At 43.8% G+C, this 21,419-nt stretch overlaps 1 protein-coding gene across 1 annotated transcript; it reads right to left on the bottom strand.

Moving 5' to 3' along the window:
• Positions 1-1,396: 1,396 nt before the first annotated feature.
• On the bottom strand, positions 1,397-15,688 carry prok2 (prokineticin 2). Its single transcript, XM_030090871.1, has 5 exons — positions 15,656-15,688; positions 14,991-15,056; positions 2,698-2,853; positions 1,633-1,758; positions 1,397-1,522 (listed from the first exon to the last, which is right to left on the bottom strand). The coding sequence occupies exons 1-5, from the start codon at positions 15,686-15,688 to the stop codon at positions 1,397-1,399; spliced, it is 507 nt and encodes a 168-aa protein (XP_029946731.1).
• Between the last annotated feature and the right edge of the window lie 5,731 nt (positions 15,689-21,419).

Below are 21,419 nucleotides of genomic sequence, written 5' to 3'. Positions count from 1 at the left end.
AACTGGGAAAACTGAGTGAATTATTTCTCCACTTTTGGGGAGAAACAGTTTCTTCTGCTGTTGAAAAGAAGAAAACATGTTCAGAAAAAGAAATTATTTTTTTCTCCATTACAAGTTGAAGTAGTGAAGTTTTTTTTAATGTTACTTTAAAATGCACACAGCACTTTTAAGAAGGCTAATTTTCATATAAAGAATTTGCACAACGATTGTCATTTTAAATTATTTATTTATCGAAAGCGGTTTGTTGCCTGTAGGTCCGGTGTGTTACCTGCGCTGATGGCGGCGGACCTGCAGAGGCAAACATGACCGTTTATAATTTGAGGAATGTGCAATAAATGTCCCTATTTTTAACTTTTAGGTGTTGGTGAGCGTGCAGTGAATGAGAGAAGGTGTTGTGAGTGTGGTGAAGGGTGTTTTTTTTTTTTTCTCACTTTCTGCTGTTGTGTCCAGAGGTGGTGTCCAGCGGAGGGTGATTATAGATTTTAGATGTGGTTTACGATTTAATTAGTTCAGTTTATTCTTAAGCATGTTTTTTTTTCCTTGAGATTATTGTAATTAGTTTTATAGTGGAGGTTTTTAACAAAGTTTTAGTGAACTGTATAATGTACTGCATTATTTTTATGGTTCCGTCCATACATCCTTTTCCTTATATCCATTTGTTCTAATCTTCCCGTTAAATAAATCATCTGCATTATTTTAATGAAGCACATTTAGAGAACTGAACCTGATGCAAATATATTGATGATAAAAGGTGAAAACATACAAGCTTTGGCTTTAATTCCCAGGACTGTCACTGTATACCGTTCATCTCGACGTCATCTTGACCTTCAGAGTGTGGAAAGCTTGTGAAAAGTACAAAACATGTAAGTCTTTCCAGCCCAGACTGTAATCATTTGATATGTGATATGTGTTTTATCAAAAGCTTTTAAAATATAGTTTTCTTTGGCAGCTCATATGGCTTTATTATATGATATCATGACAACAAATGGGATAATATGCATGTGTCATATTAGAAAGTGTCTGCTTTAATATACTAAACGACACTGAACAGCATGACTTTAGATTTGATTATATTATCTAACTGGAGAGATTTGATTAATTTTCCTCCGATGAACAGGAATTCGCAAGGCTTTGTCCACATATTGAAAAAAAAATCTTTTCTGTCTGTTGTATATTGCATCTCCCATTATATTACAATATTGTTTTGGTTTAATAAAAAAATCCAACAGTAGAAATAAAAACAGTAGGATTTTCCTTTAAATATATAGTTTAATTTGAAGAAACATGACAATGATTTACTAAATATATCTCTTTATTCCAAATAAATAAATGAGGACAACATGTGGGCTGGAGCTGGAGGAAGGCAGGTCAGATCATTCACAGTGCAGTCAGATCCTCAGAGGTAGTAATCTGGATACTTGTAGGGCGAGAGGCATTTGGATTTGCCCTCCTCGACGGTGATGCACAGCAGGTTGGGCAGACAGGGGCAGGAGTGGTGGAGGCGTTTCCCGAAGAAAGGGACCTGAGAGGAGCGGAGAGTTAACAGCTGGGACGACGGGGGAGGCGCCGGTGGCGGGCGACGCCTCGGAGGTCACGTGGACGGGTCAGGCCGCGGCACGCCGCAGCTCTCACCTTCTGACTGAGGGGGTGGCAGTCGTCTCCCTCCTGGCCCATGGGCATGCACATGCGGAGGCTGCGGATCCACAAGCTCACGGCGCAGCACATCCCCCCTCCACACTGAGAGTCCTTCTCACAGGCCTGCACACACACACACACACACACACACATGCACACCTCAAAATTCTACACACACAGCCGTCACACTTTAATCAAACAAAAGGTGTCGTCTGTAACATCACACACTGCAGCGTCACTTCCACGTGTGAGCATTAAACATGATAGCACGCTAATTTGTGTATTAAGAGACGAATGCATGCAAACAGGTGGGAAACGTGTGATGAATGTGTGAATGTGATTCCGTCTCAGTCACATCAGAGCAGAAATCCTCGGAATCGGCCGCGGTGGACGGTTTCTGCAGCAGTGGGGTGAGAGGCTTGAGCGACAGCTCTCACTTCAGATGAGACGCAGGGGATACAATGAAGGGCGACACAAGATATTCTATGTGACAGACGCTGGTGAAAATGTCTCTTTGTTAGGATCCCTTGCTCTCATCTGCGGATTCACATCAACTGCACATCGAGAGGAACAGGAAGGATTGTAAGCTATGCTGATGTTTGCTGTTTAAGGCATCATTTACATTTAAAAATCACTCAAAGTTAAGTTTTTGATTTGTTATAAACTGGTATGTGACTAGAAATTCAAAGTTACCCTTATATTTGTGCATTTATGGCAGAACTTTTGCCTTTTTTAATTTCAGAGAAAAATTTTAATAATACTTACCTTTATCCTTTGTATTTATATTTAGTCTCTTACAGTCACAGTTAGTTCAAATTATATTTAACTGATTGTTTAGATAACTTGGCAATATTTTGAACAAAGAAGACAAAGATGAATTAAATTATAATGTGTCCTTTTAAAAAAAAATTATATTTGAAAGATTTTCTCTAAATGTGGAAGCTTTCCAAAATCCTAATCCTTAGTAATTAATGAAAGGTCAGATATGAACGGGGGCCCGGCATGCAGACTCCCTCTTCACGCTCCCGTCAGGTATCCATCCACCTGCCCGCCGGCACTTACCCCCGTGATGACGGCGGTGGAGCCGTGGGACACCAGCAGCAGGGAGACCAGCAGCAGGACGAAGGACCTCATGACGACTTGCTGGCTCCGTGTTCCCGCGCCCGCCGCTGAGAAGAGTAGGGATGCTGAGGCTGACGGACGTGGCTGCATGTGCATCTGTGACGGATCCGCAAAGCCGAGTGGCCTCCAAACTGGCTGTGTGGAGGTTTATAAACCCAGCCCACCATTCAGAAAAGTCCGTGACTCACTCGCACCAACGCTGTCTTGCAGAAACTACAACAACAACAACAATTTGAAAAAAAAAATAAGGAGGGACAAGGTTTAAGACCACAACGTCCTTGTCATTCATTTTTAGAACTCTTTCATGATATTCTGAACTAAAAAGAAAGATGATTTTCACACCCAGATACTCAAAATCAAGCCTGTGCAGTCCTGTGACACATTTCTTGCATATTTCCCTCTCCTCACCTTTTCATTCTTCAAGGTCGCGGTGCTGAAATATCCTTTTTAAATCCCACTCACAAAGTGACTGAGGCTTCAGCTCATGGAAGGGAACGTCGACACTCGGCCGCTTTCTGATTGATCACAGGGATTCACACGAGGAAGGAGTGTGAGGGTAACAACACACACACCAGGGTCTGCTGTCAGCGAATCAGTTATACTGACTCCAGGTCAGTTCAGCTCGACCTTCACCTATCACACTCTGACCTCTACAGACCTGACCCATCTGGAGCGAAGTTCAGCCTTTTTAATGCTGCTGTTTATTCCTTTAAGTTACTGACAACAAGTCAACATTTCCTTCTGAAAGTAATGGTTGCATTCAGGTCAGACGTTTCAATGTTTAGTAGCGTTAGTCACGTCAGTTTGTGATTTATGAAGACATGAAGAAACACCATAACCTACAAAGATGCAGACAGCAGTCGAAAACTACTTGGAGTGAACGGATTGCCCCACATCTTGCTGCTGGGACATCTTTATTCTCCTCGGACGCGGTAGTTTTATCACCTGTAACAGCATCGTTTTCAAAATGTAACCACCAACCAACCATGTAAAGGCGGAACTTCTCTGAAACAACAATCCAAAAGTGATGCGTTTTCACTTGAAACGTTGTGGTGTAAACAGGATCAAACTCACAGCTGGCTTATATCAACCGACTCACTGAAACTCCAGCTGTTAAACTTCATAATCCAAATATCTAACTATTGTGTTATCATGAAAAGTAGTGGCTGTAAATTTTAAAGACTAATTAACAGCAAAAGCTTCATTTATCGCAGAAAGATTTCTTTGTAGAAGTTTATACTCATGAAAGACTTCTTGCTAGCTGTCATATTTGTTTATTCAGACCCTCATCACTGCTGCAAGAGATAGCAAAATTGAGAAAAAAAAAAAAAGGTTCAAAGTCGGACACAGAAAAAGGTATCACATCCCGAGAGAGCAACCTGAGGACGGACGCCTCAGTCTGCTGTGCCTCTCAGTAACAAGGGGAATCAACAGTTTGTGAGCGGAATGTGTGTTTGTGGCAGACTGACGCTGACGAGTGAGTCAGACGAGGAGACGAGAAGGAGCAGCGTCTCATATCTAATCTCCACTCCTGCTTCCACTCACCGCTCATCAAGAAACACAGAGACAGGCTTTTGTTGACACACTCACAATTTAAAAAGTGAACGCCGGTGATTGAATCCAGATAAAGGTGAAGAGCAGGTAAAAGTAATTCACGTTCCTGTCAGCAGAGAAGCCTCCCAGACAGCAGAGGAAATTGTCGTTTCCGAGCTCGAGCGTCACTGTAACTTTCAGAGTCGTGGCGATGGAGACGATAGCGTTTGGTCTGCTGGTGTGTGTTGCTCAGGTTAAACCATGAGGTATTCTTCAGGTATGTTCCAGAGCATCGACTGTCTGAATCAGACAAATACCTATACACCGCAAAGGTGTTAAGTGATTTAAAGACTTCTAGATATAGATGTAATTTGAATAACTTAAAGATATTTATAGAAATAGACTGAATGAATGAATTGAATCAGGGAAATGTGTCAGAGTTCATTCAGAGGAGGACTCAAAATGACGATGTGGTTAACGCTCATTTTATTGAGAGCAGAAAACCACAAGTCCAAACCTGAACAACACTACAAAACACTCCAACAATTCAAAAACCTGGAAATCAAGGGACGAACTGACAGAAGGAACACAGAAGATGTCCAATATAAGCCACAGCCACCAGGGGAAGACGATCCCACACTCAGACAGGTGAAACACTTCAGCAATCAGCCGTGAAGAGGGAAAGCCAAGCAGCCTGAAGCCAGAGACAGAGGGCCCATTCACACAAAGCAAAAACTGATATTTCAATGTCTTTTCAGCCTGTTGCTCACACGTAAACAAAGCTACAAGTCACTAAAAAATAATTAAATCTGAAAAGTTCCAGCTAAAGTGGAGATTAAGAAAGCCTCGTCTTGTCTTCATATTTGCATGTAGACACCAGGAGATGGAGGAAAAATACTTGATTCATCTTCCCATTATGACAAAAAACATTCTTTAAAGACTGAGGAAATAGAAAAAGCCAAACCTTACTACCCTGGAGTTCCTTCGATGCCTAAACTCCCTCCAAAATATTAAAATTAATACATTCTCAAATAGCAGAACACTCCAGCGTCAGTGTTTCATACATGGATCTGTTCAGATTGAAGTTGCAATAATTGCAGTATCTGTATCTTTAGATGTGTCCCCCACTATATATTCAACCCTCACATACTGCTCTAAGCACTTAACAGTGTATTCACAGCACGAGATAAAATCCCACCAACTCTTTCTCTGGTTCAAAAAGCAATTTACGTCAACAGAGAGGATGGCTGGACCAAGGTCAAGCACCGCCTCTTTAACAATGCCCTCTCGGTATTGGAACGTATTCGCCATGCAGACTGCAACGGCTCCAAAAGAGCAAATAATGAGAAACATTCATGACTGGGAAAGAACTCTGATCATTTTCTCTTGAATGTGATTAGAAACATTAAAATGAGCTGAAGAACGGAACTCCATTAGATCTGAATGCTCTCTTTCAGTTGGGACTGCTGGTGTCTAACTCCTGCAAATATTAACGACTTGGCATCATGCATCATGTAAAGGGAGCAACGCTCATTATTGTATATTGTGCACCGCTGCACATTTCAAGACAGCAGATCAAATGGATAGACACACACACACACACAAATCCCTGGGTGGAGGCGGTTCTCCATCAACCCGGGGAAGAAAACAGACGCCGAGCAAAATGCAAACAGTGTGGGATGGGGGTAAGCGAAAGGTCGCAGCTGCTGACAGAAGAGGATGATTTTCTGCTTTAGATTTAGAAGCATTTGTATTCTGCTGTCCTGCACGTTCGTCTCAAGCGAATAGCAAAGGTTAACCAGAGAACGCTTGAGTCTGACGATCAGCAAATTATATAAACCATGTGGTCTCAAGTGGAATGAGGCTTTACCCAACGTTCAGAATGTAAGCTAAATGTGATTATTTATAGTGCGACTATCTTATAATCTTCTCTATTTCACACATACCCAATATTTCACAAATATTTTTGAACACATGCTACTTTCCTAGTTATTCTATTTCCATGTTTAAGATCAGATTCCTCAGGCGTTTCATTTTAAAATAAGAAATTCAACCAAAGTTAGCTCGGTCGGCCTTTTCTTGCATTCCTCCTCCGCTCATCTCATACAGCGGGACTCTGATGGAGCGTAAATCTTTGCCCTTGGTTGTTGAAATAACAGCAGAGGACTGAATGTACAAAAACTGAAGGACATGAGCACAGCCGCCAATTGTGTGTCTCGAAAAAAAAACACTCTGAATCTATTTTGTAATGAAGCGGAATCCAATGTTATTGTTGTTTTGCTTCTAAACCATAAAAGGCATGTTTCTCATTATTGAAAGTCTGTTTGTGATTACAGGTAAATGTGGCTAAAGTGTGGTGAGAGATTATCAGACAGCTGTCTTCCAGTGGGATCTCAAGAGTGAAAGACCGTGCCTCTTTTAAATTGGGATTATTCAAGTATTTTCTATTTTCTTACGGTAAATACGTCAGTCAAGGGCTTCGCATCGTGTATGAAAAATAAAAAAAACTGTACTCTGTTCCTGTTCAAGGTCATGTCCAATCTGTTGTTGAGCATGAGCCGACTTTCATAAGCCGCTCTGCAGAAAAGCTTCCACACACATGATTTTCCCATCATTCCTCACTCATGTTTGAGTGAAGTAATTTCTTTTTTTCTGTCCCACTGGCTTACATCAACAGCAGAGCTGTAGAGGAGTGGTTTACATGTGCTTCCTACAATATCTTTTATGAATATGCCTCCTTTATTGGGAGAAAAAGAAATACTCTCCAGAGAGAAAAGTGTTGAAAATAGTTCAATAACTTGGTCTTGGATACTTGCTTTGATGACTGTTGAATTAGTTTTTGATAAAGTGAAGGATAGAAGAGGTCAGCTCCAACATCCACCCATTCATCCCTCCATCCATCCGTTTTCTGTACCTCTTTATTCTATTCATACGTCAGAGCCACAGCTAGGCGACATGACCGTCCACAAAGAAAGGCCTTGGCCTGGTATCCAGTCAATCCCTGAAATGAAAATGCAAACCACTTCAGCTGTTACACCCAAACCAAAACTTTACTGAATGGTTTTTACAACCATCTATATATCCAGATCAACTGAACCTTCTTTACCTCAGTAGGATTATCTTCATTTAACTCAGTAGAGCACGCTGGCAGTAATCATGTACCACTTGAAGACAGGGAGGCCACCACAGGTCCAATCATGAGACCACACACACACACACGCACACACATGCACGCACACACAAATGAACAAGTATTCATAATGTTCCTTAATTCCATCCTGAGACCCCAGAATGACCATGTGCACAACATAAAGCAAAGAATAAACGTCAGTCAGACCCGCAGCTCATGAAGCATCTGCACTAATCAAAATTCAAAGTTCAGCCGGAGCAATTGTCTCCTCAGTCTGTCTGAATGGTGAGAAGTGCAGCGAATGCTGACTGTGTGAGGTGTGTGTAGCCTCTGAGGCGAGTCCAGCAACGTCTCGCTCCAAATCAAACACACCTTCATCCAGAGGGGAAGCATAAACCTCTCAACACGGCCATGCTTTTGCTCTCTTATACATGAAGATCTGGTGTTGAAGAGCCCCTCGCTGTGGGAAGCACCTCTGAGCGCCGTTTGTGCTGATTCAGCCGTGACTTTCAGTGCTGTGGGCCAACATGATGGAGAACGGGAGCGGGGCTTTCTGGCGCCCCGTTGCTGTGATTTGGCTGCGATCGCGGTGTCATGATTCAGTTCACAAACTGTGGGCCAAACTTCTGACCCATTCCCTCCACCCGCAGATGAAATACGGCAGACAGAGAGCCAGCCGCTCGCAGCCAGACTCACTGAACTTCATGCCGCTGATTAATCTTTCATTTTCTCAAGCTCGGCCTAAAGGCACCCATTGATCTTAATCATGCAAATTGTGAAGGATGATCAATCATATTTGATGATTAGAAGCACAAGGTCAGGGTTTTTCTTTTCTGTTTTTGAGAAAAGTAAATGCTTATGATTTATTAGAGTCAACATAAGAGAGCTGAGGCCTCGTTTATGAAACATTTCCTCGTCTATCTTTTCCTGTAAAGACCAACCCGATATCACCAGATTTTTTCTTCTTTTACAAAAGATCCCAAAGGCAAAGATATTGCAGTGTTCTCTATTCTCACTATTGAGCTCTGAAACGCTCCTCCACCACAGAAGAAAGCTCATCAGTAATTATCAAAAGCACAGACTGATGAGCATATTAACCACAATCCACTCAACTGGAGCTCGGGTGTAACGTTGAGGAATTGATTGGAGACGGAGAGAGCTGGTGTCGGATCCTCACAGAGGCTAAAATAAGCACAGACATGGCACACGCACGCTCACACACACACACGTCATATTCCTGCAGCGTGACGCTAACGCGGAGCGGCGTGGGAAGCTCGGCCGGCCCTGGGGCGTGACGTGTTGTCATTCGAGCCGGGCCGTTCGAAGGCCTGAGTAAAGTGGGTGGTCACATTCTATCAATCCCAGCGTATCCCAGGATTCATAGAGTCTGAACAGACGTGTGTGTCGCCGTGTGGGCTGGTGGCTCGCCGGTGCATTTAACCTGCTGTGTGTGCTCGTTTCGGACACTGGGGTGAGGGGAAATCATGAAGCACTTGACATGAAAGCGCTTGAGCTCAGTGCAGGAGGAAGCTGTGGGTGACGTCAGACCATGCTTCACTAATGAAGACTAATTATGGCCACGGGCCGCGTGACCCTGTTCGGTAACTAGCGAGCATATAGGAGCCGTGCTCGCCACAACAGAAAGACACAGAAATGGGATTTTCACATGCTGTAACGCCTGCGAGCTCTGGAGGTTCTGCAGGAGCTGTCCCATTAACACACAGCCAGTAAAAAACCCCGAAACGCTAAGTTATCTGAGGATACAAGCTTCACAGTCAAATGACCGGTCGGTCACTAACACTGCAAAAAAACAAAAAAACAATCAGCACTCTAAAAGACTTCCGTCCTGCAGGAACACAAGGACACCGGTCCTTATCTTCTCTTCATCTCTCACTAACCTTTCCTCTGCCATCTGGGGCTTTGTGTTGAGAGAATGAATCTGAACAAAGAGGTTTCAGAGCTGCAGCTTTCACTAAACCTCATGGTTCAACTAAATATTGGCAGCAGAATGTGATTTATTCCAGGTTTGGTGCACAAACATCGTATGATTTCAGCTTTTCAGGCAGAAGCAGTCAATTACTGATTCATGAGCTGAGTGTTATCTGCTTTGTTCATATTAACTCTATGTGATGAAATGTTCAGGATAAATCCTGTTTTTTACTCAATACCAGCTGAGACCGTCTCCAGCCTTGTTTCCTCACAGTTAATGAAGATGCTGAAGAAAGAGAAAGTACCTGAGAAACGCTGTTGAAACAGGTTAAATTTCAAATATCTGTCAGTATAAAAACAAATAGAAGAACATTATACTGGCTTGGTGCAGAAATCTACAAAAGCATGTTCAGGGAGAAAACACACAATATATGTATAAAGTTATGTCACTTGATGTTTTCTCAAGGAGCAGAGATAATAGCAAGTTACTTCACCAGAAATGAATTGTGGACAAATCTTGAGTGAATGTGCCTTGGTGTCAGGGTCGAACAGATCCAGCTGTAAGGCCTACTTTTTCTGTTTTTTTACATTTTGAAATAAACTGATCAAGAAATAACTCCAAGGTTCCTCAGCGTAGTACAGTGGGGCCAAGGAAAAGCCATTCATTGAAAGAAAACTGTGAGGAGTTTACAAAAACTTCAGTTTTTATTATATTTACCGCTGCATTTCTTTTCCCATGAAAAGTAGCTGAGGTCAAAGTGAAATGGCATTGCCTATGGATTTTCATTTCAGAAAAGTTTCACGTTTACACAGTAACATTTTTAAAACAATGTCTGTTTACATTGAAATTGCAGAAATACTGAAAACAATGCCGCTATCACGACAGGTCACAAGTTGGGTGTTGGTCGTTTTTATAGTGAAATTACACCAGGTTGGATTTTTATTCCAGGTGAAAGATGGACTGGGAGTCATGACGCTCTGGAGGAAAGCTTTGTTCATCCACTCACACAGAGGAAATACTTCTTCCACCTTGGGACCTGTTGTCAAAAAGTTGCATTTTCAGTGGTTCTGGTGTACACACACACCTAAAATGCAATGACGGCTTTCTGGTTCCCCTTGAAAATGTCGTGTAAACGGCCGACCAGTGGCCAGTATGAGCTCCTAAATCATGATTCATGGCCGAGATGCAGTAGATCCAGATCCAGGTCCTTACAGCCGGTGATGTATTTCTATTGATCTAAATTCTGTCAGAGATGTTTCGAGATGCTCTAACGGGGTTACGTCGTAGTCAAACACATTCTCATGTATGTTTTGCCTCTGTAGGCCTAACCCCCACCCTCCTCACCCCAACCCCCACCCTCCTCACCCCAACCCCCACCCTCCACACATGCTCCGGGGTAAGTGATGCACAGCATGAGTCCTAGATAACAAGGTGCTCCTCTCTCTCTCTCTCTCTCTCTCTCTCTCTCTCTCTCTCTCCCCTCAGGGTCAGGAGCATGAAAGCTGCAGCTGGTTGATATTTCGCTGCTTCTCGCCTTGTATCTGGGCAAATCCTCCAAGCTTGTTTATTTTTTGTCTTGGTGTCGCATCTCATAATGGGATCAAACCCCGACTGCAGCGTGTTTTCATCGCCTCCCAGACAAATGTGCTTGAGGAGGGCTGAAAACATGCTGCGTGGACGTATCCTGAGAGGCTGCGCTGCATGTCAAACATCCTCCACCGGCGAGCGCGCCGCGTCCGCCGGGAGAACTGGAGCAGCAGTTACCGTGAATAAATATGCTGGCTGCTCCGCGGATAGCTCCGCCGGGCGTTAATGAGCGCCGTGATTCATGCGCAGGATTACAGCAGGCAGGACCAACTGCTTAATTACAATGGAGAAGGCTGCGCCTCGCTGCGCCGCCATTTGTGGAGGAAGCGGAGGAAGCGGTGCAGGAGGCATGCAGCAGATGAGGAATTCCTCCACTAGCAGCACCGAGTCTATTCAACATAACCCCACAGATTCCTTCCTGCTTTTATTAGCTTCTGCCGTGCTGCTAATCACGAGAAGCTTTGCGTAAAATGTGAGGAAAGCTGCACCAAAGGCCCGATCTCACTCTCAGATGCAGCATCTGTCGCCACCGGAGTGCTGCTCGAGAACAAAACCAATGAACACAAGAAACACAACAAGAGACACGACTGTGGGGAAAGCTTCGGATTTTTCAAACGTAGCTTTCCATGAGTCTGCAAATGGATTAGCCTCCCTGCAGTAAACGGAATAGAAATACAGGTGAAACCATTGGCCGAGGAAATCTATCCATCCGATGGGAACCAGCAACTTTCTGAAGGATCGAAAACCACTCTACCACGAACTTTCACCGTCAAAACAAAGAACAGCACCCACTAGTGGCCCTACAGGGACATTACGTTGTTTTAAGCATTTCTGCTGTTTCCATAGACTCAAAATGTTACAAACATGAAACTTTTCTGAAATAAAAAGATTGCCGGTGTGGAGAAAACACCGTCTTTCCACAGACAGACAGGATGAAGGCGCACAACGCGACGCTTCAGTCACCGGCTCATCTGTGAACTTACTTGCTTTGCTTTATTCTGGTGTCTCTGGAAATGAATCACACACAGACTGCGTGAGAAGTCACAGCGGGAGGTGTGAGTGTGCCGGCTCGGGTTCGCACCTCGCCGCATGTGGCTCAGTCTGGCAACCTCACATAAAAGCCGACTTCTCTTATGAATCTCAAACGTACATCAAGTAGGATTAATCTTTCATGAAAGAGTCTTTATATTGGAGGCTTATATCCTGAGTTGCATTTCTTTACTTGAAAGCCAAACGTCCCTGTGGCCAGAGACAAATGGAAAATTGCTTCAAATCAACCCACAGGTGAAATAAAACTACCAAATAGTCGTACCATAAAATGAACTAAAGTTGATCTTCTTCAGTATGTTGAAAGAAGAAGAACCTTCATATCATGAGCACCGAGGCCATGTAATTATTCTCCTGCCCACTCAAACAAATTTCCCTTCATTCCCTTAATATTTTTAGAAAGACAATTTCCGCCATGTAGAAGGGCATCACATACATTATGCAGGATGTCGCAGAATAGTACATTGCCCACCACCTTTTTATCTCTTGGCTGATTTGATTATCCACTTCATTTCCTAGAAATATGATTCCTCTGAAGAAAACTATTTTCTGTAACAACCTGTGAAAAGAGGAGATGGCAGTCCAGTGCAGGGCAGCTCTTCAGGGTCGGACGGGATGACTGGGATCGGTCGGAGCTGTGGTCTGGATGCTGCTGAAACCACCAGGAGCCATCACTTCCAGTTTTCACACCCAGTCCCGGTATAAATAGCCTTCGGGCCGGCATCTGCGGGGGTTACGTCACCGTTGAACAACTGCTTCCACCAAAGTGCTTGTCAGAGCATCTAAAAGCATTTCTTCAAACAGGAGGAGAGGAGCGGCGGCATCTGGCAGTGTTCGCAGAGACCGACCGCTGGAGCTGAGCGCTCACTGATCAGACGCTGCACGGCTTCACCCTGCACAATCCAGGCAACAGCCACTTTGCATCTTCTGGTTTCAGTGTGCTCTAATACACCAGTGTGCTTCCAGCCACAAGCATGGGCCTCGTTACCGAGGTTTTCTAACATGTTGCTTCAGTCTGAGAGCGTTTCAAGACACGTTATTGATTTTTATCATATCGACCGAATGTGAGCTGTCTGTGACTGCAGCCTTCAAACTACTACACTGCATGTGAAGCAGCTCCCAACAGGCTGTCACATTGTGGGGTTCAGAGACATTGGGTCAGTAGGTAGTCGAGACTGAGACAAGACCCAGACTATGAGGGACCAAGATCAGTCTCTAGAACTACACCGCCAGGCTTCAGTCGTGATCAGTGTCAGCCTCCTCAGCAGTGAGACTTCTCTGCCTCGGTCCAGATGCCTCAGAGGAGGAACATCTCAGCAGTATGAAAGTTCTCCGCTCAGTGAGTTTTCTTTCTCCCCAGCTGGACTGTAATGAGACCAACCACCCACTGCAACACCTCCAGCTGTGATCAGGGTGTTTGTTGCACTTGTTCCTGGTTTCCTCCCTCCCTCTCTCTCTCTCTCTCTCTCCCTCTCTCTCTCTCTCTCTCTCTCTCTCATCTCTGTTGGGTTTAGGACTTTCACAGCTGTGACAAACCCTCAAAAAGTGCTTTGAGAAGAGTTTGTTTTTCTGTTCTGAAGTTGTCTGACGGTTTGTCTGACCCTGAACTGACATGAAGTTATTTGTGGTGCTGGAACTTTTCTGCAAACATGGTCCACATTTTGCAAAAGCAGAATTTCCAGGCGTCTCTCCGCGTTTGATCAAATCATTTATATAGAGGATTATCACTGGGTGTCATCAGGTTTGTTTTGGATTTGGAGAAAACGATCAAAACATGCACAGTGGTACTGGCATGATAAAAACACTGTGACACTCCAATTCAAACAGTTGAAACTTTAATTACATTTATTACCGTGTTGTTGTTCAGACAGCCTAAACTGATGTCCCACATTTGCTGTTTTATGAGGGGAAAATGATGTGTGTTTACACAGAAAGGGCAGAAACTGTGTAGTTATCATGCCAGGTTTAATTTTGTAATGAAACCACACACACCCGCAGAGAACAATACACTAAACATTTAAAGGCAGGAGACACAGATGTTGCTATAGGATAAACGATACATATGAACAGACAACGCAGTTGCATTGCCATTACAGGTGACACTCAATATGAATTGGGAGTCAACTGTTTGTGTTCACTTAGAAAAATATCACATTTTTGATTCTTTACATTGACTCCACCTTTTAGCGAGCACTTTATCCAACTGCAGGTTTTATAGATAATGAAGCTATGATCACGTCTGAAGCCTTTCTTAAAGTTTGATGAAATTTGACATTTAATACCATTATTAGTCCAGAAAATCAATTGCATTGATTTAATTTGTTAATGGTCATTGAGACCAACAGTTTAATGATTTATTCTTTTTTTATTTTCATCGTATCAAATTGTTTTCGCTGAAATATTGTGTGAGTTTCAAGAAAGAACGTCATAATTTCAAACATTTACAGAATTTCTCCTCATTAATCTAAACATATGGCACAAACATTTCACGATGCCTTCAGTGACTGGTATTTGCTGTCTTTATTTTAAGAAATTGACCAGAATGCATCTTGTGGTGTTTCTGCTCTGCTGAAGGTTTTCGCTGGATTCAGCTGAGCCTCACTACATAACATCACCGTGATCTATGAGGCTCACGGCAGCATTTGATTCGACGTCAGATCATTTTACCTCGGCCATAAAATACAGAGACGTGATTCTGGAGACGCTCCATCGTCAATGAGCCAGTGAAATGAGCCTCGAAGCCAGTACGGACCTGCGTGTTCCTCTGCATGTCGTCTGGACCGCCGCCGGCTTTCAGCCAGCTAGAACAGATCCATTTCTCAGGTTTGTTTGTTCTCTCACCCCCCTCTCTCTTAAAGCTCTCTCGGCTCGTCCACGTCACCCGGGCGGCTCGGGAGGCCCTGATTCTCACACTCGCAGTGACACATCCGGCCCTGTGTGCGTACAATCTGGCATAAGAGCTGAAAGACAGGCGAGCACGTCGCCGCCTGCGGGGGAACAGCTGACTGCTTTGTCCCGATGCTGCGACAGAGGCGGCGGTCCACGTGGCGGATGTGCCAGCCTGACGCTCGGCTGCACGAGCACAGACAGGAGAAGTTTCACGGAGAGAGAAGTTCTGACAGGCACTCATATTTTTATGTCTTAGAGGTAAGAATGCACCACAGCAGATAAGACCAGATGAATCCGAGCTGTGCAGCATCATCTCTGACAGATGTCCCATCATCTGACGTGGCAGGACATCGCACACACACACACTCACACACACACTCACACTCACACACACTGCTCTCTGCTGCTAAAGTGAAGCGACACTTGGAAACAGTTCAAACTAAAGCCTGTCACTCTGCTCCTCACTCTGAAGCAACGGCGCTTGTTTGACGCGGCTAAATATAATCAGCTGAACCTCTCCGGCTCCATTCATGGGAAGCAGGAGTGAAGGATTTTCACACAGATCTCAATACTTCCACGGCTGCTCCGGCGTCTGCGCACACCCCTCCGCTGCTGCTTAATTGGAAGACAAGCTAAAAATACAAAAGATGGTTTCATTACTTCCTGCTTTCCCACTTGTTTTCTCCAAACATTGTTTATTACATTAAAGAAAGAGAGCAACGATCTCCCAGAAGCACTCCTGTCTTGATATCTGAGATAAGAAATGTGACAGTTAAACTCACCTTGATGCATCGTGGGTTTCCAGCTGGTTCCATCTTGGTGTGCTAATCGGGAATAAATGCAAATAAAGAAAAGTCACAGACGATGATGGAAAGTGTCATTTAATGTGCACAGAATAATCTGTTCTTACTGTCAATGGATTGAGCGAACAACCAAAAAAGTCACGTTTAAAGGGATGAATGCCGAAAATGACTCAAACTACATAAATGGTGGTTTGTGAACAATCTTTATAAAGTAAATGAAATAACGCAGGATACTCTTTATACATTCACAGCAAAACTCTAAAATCTTCATTTTCAAGTTTGTTCAATATTATAATCCAACTTGGTCGTCTGCCCAGATGCCAGAAGTTCCCTGGTTCGAGTCCGGGCTTGTGGGTTTCTTCCTGTTTCTTCCCACAGTGCAATAAAAGGACATGGATTCCAGCGCCCTGTGACCTTAAGGCAGATAAAATGAGAAAAAAGATTTATGATTTATTCATGACGCTTTCGTCACAAACCAGGAGGAGCTGAAGGTCACACTTAGAGGCAGGAACAAAACATCTGAACAAACTCGACGCGAGCGTCTTTGTGCATCAGCATGAGAGAGAAGCCCCATCTCTTTTCATGTAGATGATTTCTATTAATGACGATGATTTTCCTGTTATTGATTCTTCCTTGTTGTCATGACGATGCTCCTAACTGGAAAATAAATCTTTCCCAGATGGTAAATTTCAGAATTCCCAGCTGACTCCATGCATTGTTTTTTTGCTGATAGTGAAGTGAAGGAATTGATCATCGTTCTCGTTCTGTTTTCTTTTAGTCCATTTGTTCCTTATGTCAGCTGCACATGTGTTGCATAATTGAATGCTGCAGGCAGCTGGATGGAACAGTGACTCAAAACAAAAGAATGACACAAAAATCAAAGACTTGTAGTCTCTAACCGGTCTGGTCGCAACAATCTTCCTGAAGAAAGGAGTAAAGTTCATTCATGTTCTGCAGCAGGAAGAAGTGCGCTCTGTGTGTTTTCCTCTCGGCTAAGTGCTCTGCATGTCGACACGCCGCTGGTGATCACATCCGCTTTATAAATTAATCTGTTGGGGGAACGAGAGCTTGAAGGACAGCCGAGCGCGTCGACCCGACGGTACAAGCTGCTGTCATCCAGCCAGCAAACATAATCAGCTCAAATAATCAACATCAACATTATTACTTTAATTAGACGCTGATCAATGATCTTTGTTTGACTCTTAATTTCATCAGAGGGCATCGATCTCTAAATTGGATCAGACACAAGGTTACTTCACATGTTTCATGCGAGCTCTGCTCCTAATTAGGCACTTAATTGAGCTGGGACCCATTGAATTATGGGACATGACATAGCTTTCATTGAATTAACGCAGCCAAGCAGGAGGCTTGGTACGCCGCTATAGGGGAACCTGCTCCTGCTCCCGTTCCACGTCTGATCCGTCTAGTCAGCATAAAACACCCAACAGGAGACACAAACCTTTTTAAAGTGGCTTTTCCCTCTATTTAAGGCTTTACACATGTACTGATTTTGTGTGTGTGTGTGTGTGTGTGTGTGTGTGTAATTGGATACATATCTTTCGGTTTTGCTGCAGTGAATGAGATGTATAAATACCGAAGGGAGGCTTTTAGGTCTGAAAATACACCCTATACATCCACACACAATGCGAATGCGGCGCCTTTAGTCAACATCCCAGCAGATCTCTTGGAGGCAGCGCTGCCGCTCCGCCACATTGTTCGGCTGAATTGCCGGAGTGCTCCTCTAAAAATAGGGCGCACAGCTGAGAGTTCAGGGGGATGTGGCACGAGGCGGCGGGAGGAGGGGGGCTTTCACTGAAAAGCAGGAGAAAAGACAGATTCTTCTAAAGCTCCAGAAGAGGGATGATGTAAACAGTGAGCTCCAGAGAGAAACACATTTTCAAAGTGTTGGTGGAAGTGGGTAAAGAAATAACTAAATAAAATACTCCCGCGCTCCAAAAACCCCTTTTTGCCCCCTGAATACGTGGAGTTTAAAGGGACGGCGGCGTCCCGCCGAGACGCCGGTAGGCAGCGGGTTCAGAGCAAATTGAGTTTTCAATTTCCTTCCCAAAAAAAATGAGATTCAACAAAACGGCAGGAGAGCGGGGCGATCTTCCTCCCTCTCTGAGTCAGTGTGAATCAAAGGAATGCTTAATGACGACTTCAAGAGCGACGCAGGGCTTCACGCTGCAGCTCATTCAGTAATCTCTGCTGATTTCTGACAAACGGGGAGAAAAGGGGGGTGGAATATCCAAGAAAGAGACCTGTGAAGCCGTCCAGGTGAGGGATACCTGGAAACACATGCAGTAAAGGAAGCAGTGAATGTCAATGTGGAAGTTCAAATGGGAGAAAAACAGATTCAGCTGAAGGATAATGAAATATAACCATTTGCAGATACACAACAGCAGAGTCTCAGTAACCTCAGTTTGTATTGAAACTTGCAAATGACTGCACCTTATTAAAAACTTCCAGTTATAACAGCGTTCTCTCCATGACGCTGGCTCAGGGAATAACACACTCCTGGATCAAATGCAGCAAAACCCCTCAAGTTTAATTTTACATGCTATTTAAATTCACTGCCAGAGGGTATAAAAATCAAGAAGGCAGACTGGCGTGAGATTCAGAGCAGATCTAAATGTGACATGAAGCTTAAAATAGATATTCTTGTCATGTGTTAATGACATTGTTAGTGGAGGAAGGTGTGACGGAGCAAACCGAGGCGGGAGGAACGGCTTCTACAGCATGCTGGGTACCGCGGGGGAGGGTCTGGGATTAGTGCCACCTGGACATAATCTGATGTCTGAAGGAAAATATTTGATTTGTGTGTTCAATGGAGCTTAAAACTGATGTTAAAGTCAATTAAACTTTTCAGCACTCCCGCTAACGTCACTGATGACTTCTGACAGACTGGAATCAGATCAGATCAAGGCTGGGCTCAGTCTTGTCTTGGAGGACATTTCTTTGACGCGGCTTCGTCAGTTCCTTCTGCTCAACCTGCTGAGTTAACTGAGCGCTACAGTGTTTAAAAACCCAGAGATTAAATCAACGATGATGTTTCCAGCTGTGTCACAAGTTGACAAAAGTGTGATTCATAACATAGCTTTCTGTGCGGTGGCTCAGGTGGTCCTGTGAATTATTCACTATCCCCCAAGGTTGAGAGTTCGATTGCCATCCCATATAGAATCCTCATATAGAATGAACTGGACTTTCTCCTGTCGGTGTGCTTTTAAAACTGCTGCAGTGTTTCTAAGCTTTATGGAAGAGAACTTTGATTACTGTGATGATATGAAATATGATATTTTGTAATTACTTCTAATTGCAAACAATCAAGAAGAGAAATGTTCAATTTTCACTTCACAATAGTCGATCCAAACAGATCGATTCCACCACGGGTTGGTACATGTTGGTTGTCAGAAACTCTCGCAGTGGCTGTGGAATCTTGGAGAGGCGTCGTTTTCTAATCCAGAACGTGCTGGATCAGCTGTATGAGTGCATCCAGCGAGGATTTAAATGCGACGCTATATCGCCTCGTATGCTGCCTCTCTACCTGTTATCCTGCCGCTCTTCACTCCAACACCTCCGCTGCCTCTCTGGTGTTACGCCTGTCTTCAGCGTGACTGCCTTATTGTTTTGCAAAGCTTGTTTGTTCTCCCTTTGTTGTTTGGGGAATTGCTCCTTTTTTTTTGTCTCCGCACTGGTTTTTTTTTAGTGATTTATTCATAGACGGAGCCCGCTTGTAAAATAGACTTCAGTCTCGGAGGAATCGCCGCGTGAAGAGAAAGGGTGAATAAACAAAAACATCTCTTGGATGTGATGCAACGTTGTGACACAGCGCTGCAGATCTGCTGCTCTCAGCTCAGACTGTTACCTGGAAATGTCTGAGCCAAGCGGTGGAGATTAATTAAGGACAGCCATATGTTGCTGTGGTGGGATGTTCTGACTCACGTTTGGGTTGCAGAGCTGCTGTCTCTTTCATCGAAATCTTTCTATAACGTCTAAAACTTCACTTTAAACTATAAAACCATCAAGGCCCAGGAAAATATGGACTGTCAGTCGTGACATTTTGTTGTTATTGTCCATCTACTCGCACATTTCCAACCATTTCCATGGAGACGGAGTCGGAACGTTGTCGTAAAGTTCCACCTTTTTCACATTTGCGTGTAAACAGACGCCCAAAAACACTCAACAAAAGTTATTAAAGAAACCAAACAAACAGTGAAGAAATCAAAGACGCTTGAAAGGAAGGGAAGTTTTTTCATCTCATTGATCACTCATCAGTTTATACAACTTCCATTTTTCTCCATCAGACATTGCAGGACTGATCTTCCCTGTGTTCACTCTTACAAATAGGTTTTTATTGACCTTTGACTCATGCCCCCCATATGCACTTTCATGGTTCTTGGCTGATTTCCATCTCCTGGACTGCGGAGTGGTGTTGATACCCAGAGAAATGTCTCGGAGGCATCGTCGTGATCGTTTTCACAGCAGCGCTTCTCTGTTTGGTGGTGTGCCAGCGACTGGCCGGCTGTGATACGGAGCTTCACACTGATTCACTGTGAGAGCAGAGAAGGGAGGGAAAAAAACAAAAACCACCCATCATATGGAGCGTAGATTCAGTTCATCCTCTGGGAGTGTGTGTGTGTATGTGTGTGTGTGCTGAAGTCTTTGTCAAATGATGACTGTGATCTGTTCTCCGCACTGCAGAGAATCTGTTTTTGTGTCACTGATTTAGTTACTTCACAAACATATGGTGCTTTTTAGTTCTTTCCCAGTCTTTTACTCTAAACTTCTGTCTGGTCCGACTCAGTATTGTTTTAAATGTTCATGAATGAGTGATTTGATCATGATATGCTATCTTTGTTGCTCTCTAATCAGCTTTTCAAAGGTACACATATTATACAACATCCGCGAACAATGCTTCAAGACTCCTCAAGGACCTCTTTTCCTCGCTCGCTCTCTCTTCACACACATCCAGCACACCTTTTTGCGTGGGCAGAGAACCAAAGCTGTGAGTGACTCAGAATAGACCCCTGGCTTCTCATCTCGCCTGCCTCCCAGGTATCTCCTGCAAGGCGCTGGCGTCAGCATGGCTAATTTAGAGGAGGGTGTATCGTCAGGGGCGGGGGGAATAAAAGAACTGCTGGTTTATTGATACCTGGGTGGGATTTCAGGATGTAGTGATGTTCTCTCTGTTCCCCTCTGAAAATATTCTCTCTAAACAACAACAACAAAACCATGCCAATTCAACTTCAGTGGATATTTTTACTTTTTTTTTTCTTTATTCTGATCCGGTTCATACTGAATGTGAGATTATTCTACAGCAGTGGAGTCAAACATTTCACTTCAGGGGCCACATGCAGCCAAATAGCTGTTGTGATGGGTTGACGAATTTTGGACGCTACTCTTAAGAAAATGTCTTCTTCAAAGTTTTTGCCATTTCTTAGTGGTTTTCTGGGCCAGACTGGAGCCTCTTGTGGGCTGATTTAGGCCCATGGGCCTTAAGTGTGACACCCCTGAACAAGAGCATGCCATGTGACTAGAAACTAATGCTTAAGAGCACTTAGACAAGAGAGACATTTCCTCACCTTTTTTTTTTTTTTTTTCCCTTGTCCTGTTCGGTAGCTGGGGCGTGCAATATTGTATGATTGTAGCCTTTTACTATCCGAACAGATTTTAATATTAGCAGCAGGACGAGACTAAGTCTCCTCCTGCTGCTGCCTTTATTTAAAGCTGGCATCCGGCATGG

Source organism: Salarias fasciatus, chromosome 5, assembly GCF_902148845.1.
Source record: "Salarias fasciatus chromosome 5, fSalaFa1.1, whole genome shotgun sequence".
NCBI classification, from domain to species: Eukaryota; Metazoa; Chordata; class Actinopteri; order Blenniiformes; family Blenniidae; genus Salarias; species Salarias fasciatus.
This window is presented reverse-complemented; position numbering and strand designations above follow the sequence as displayed.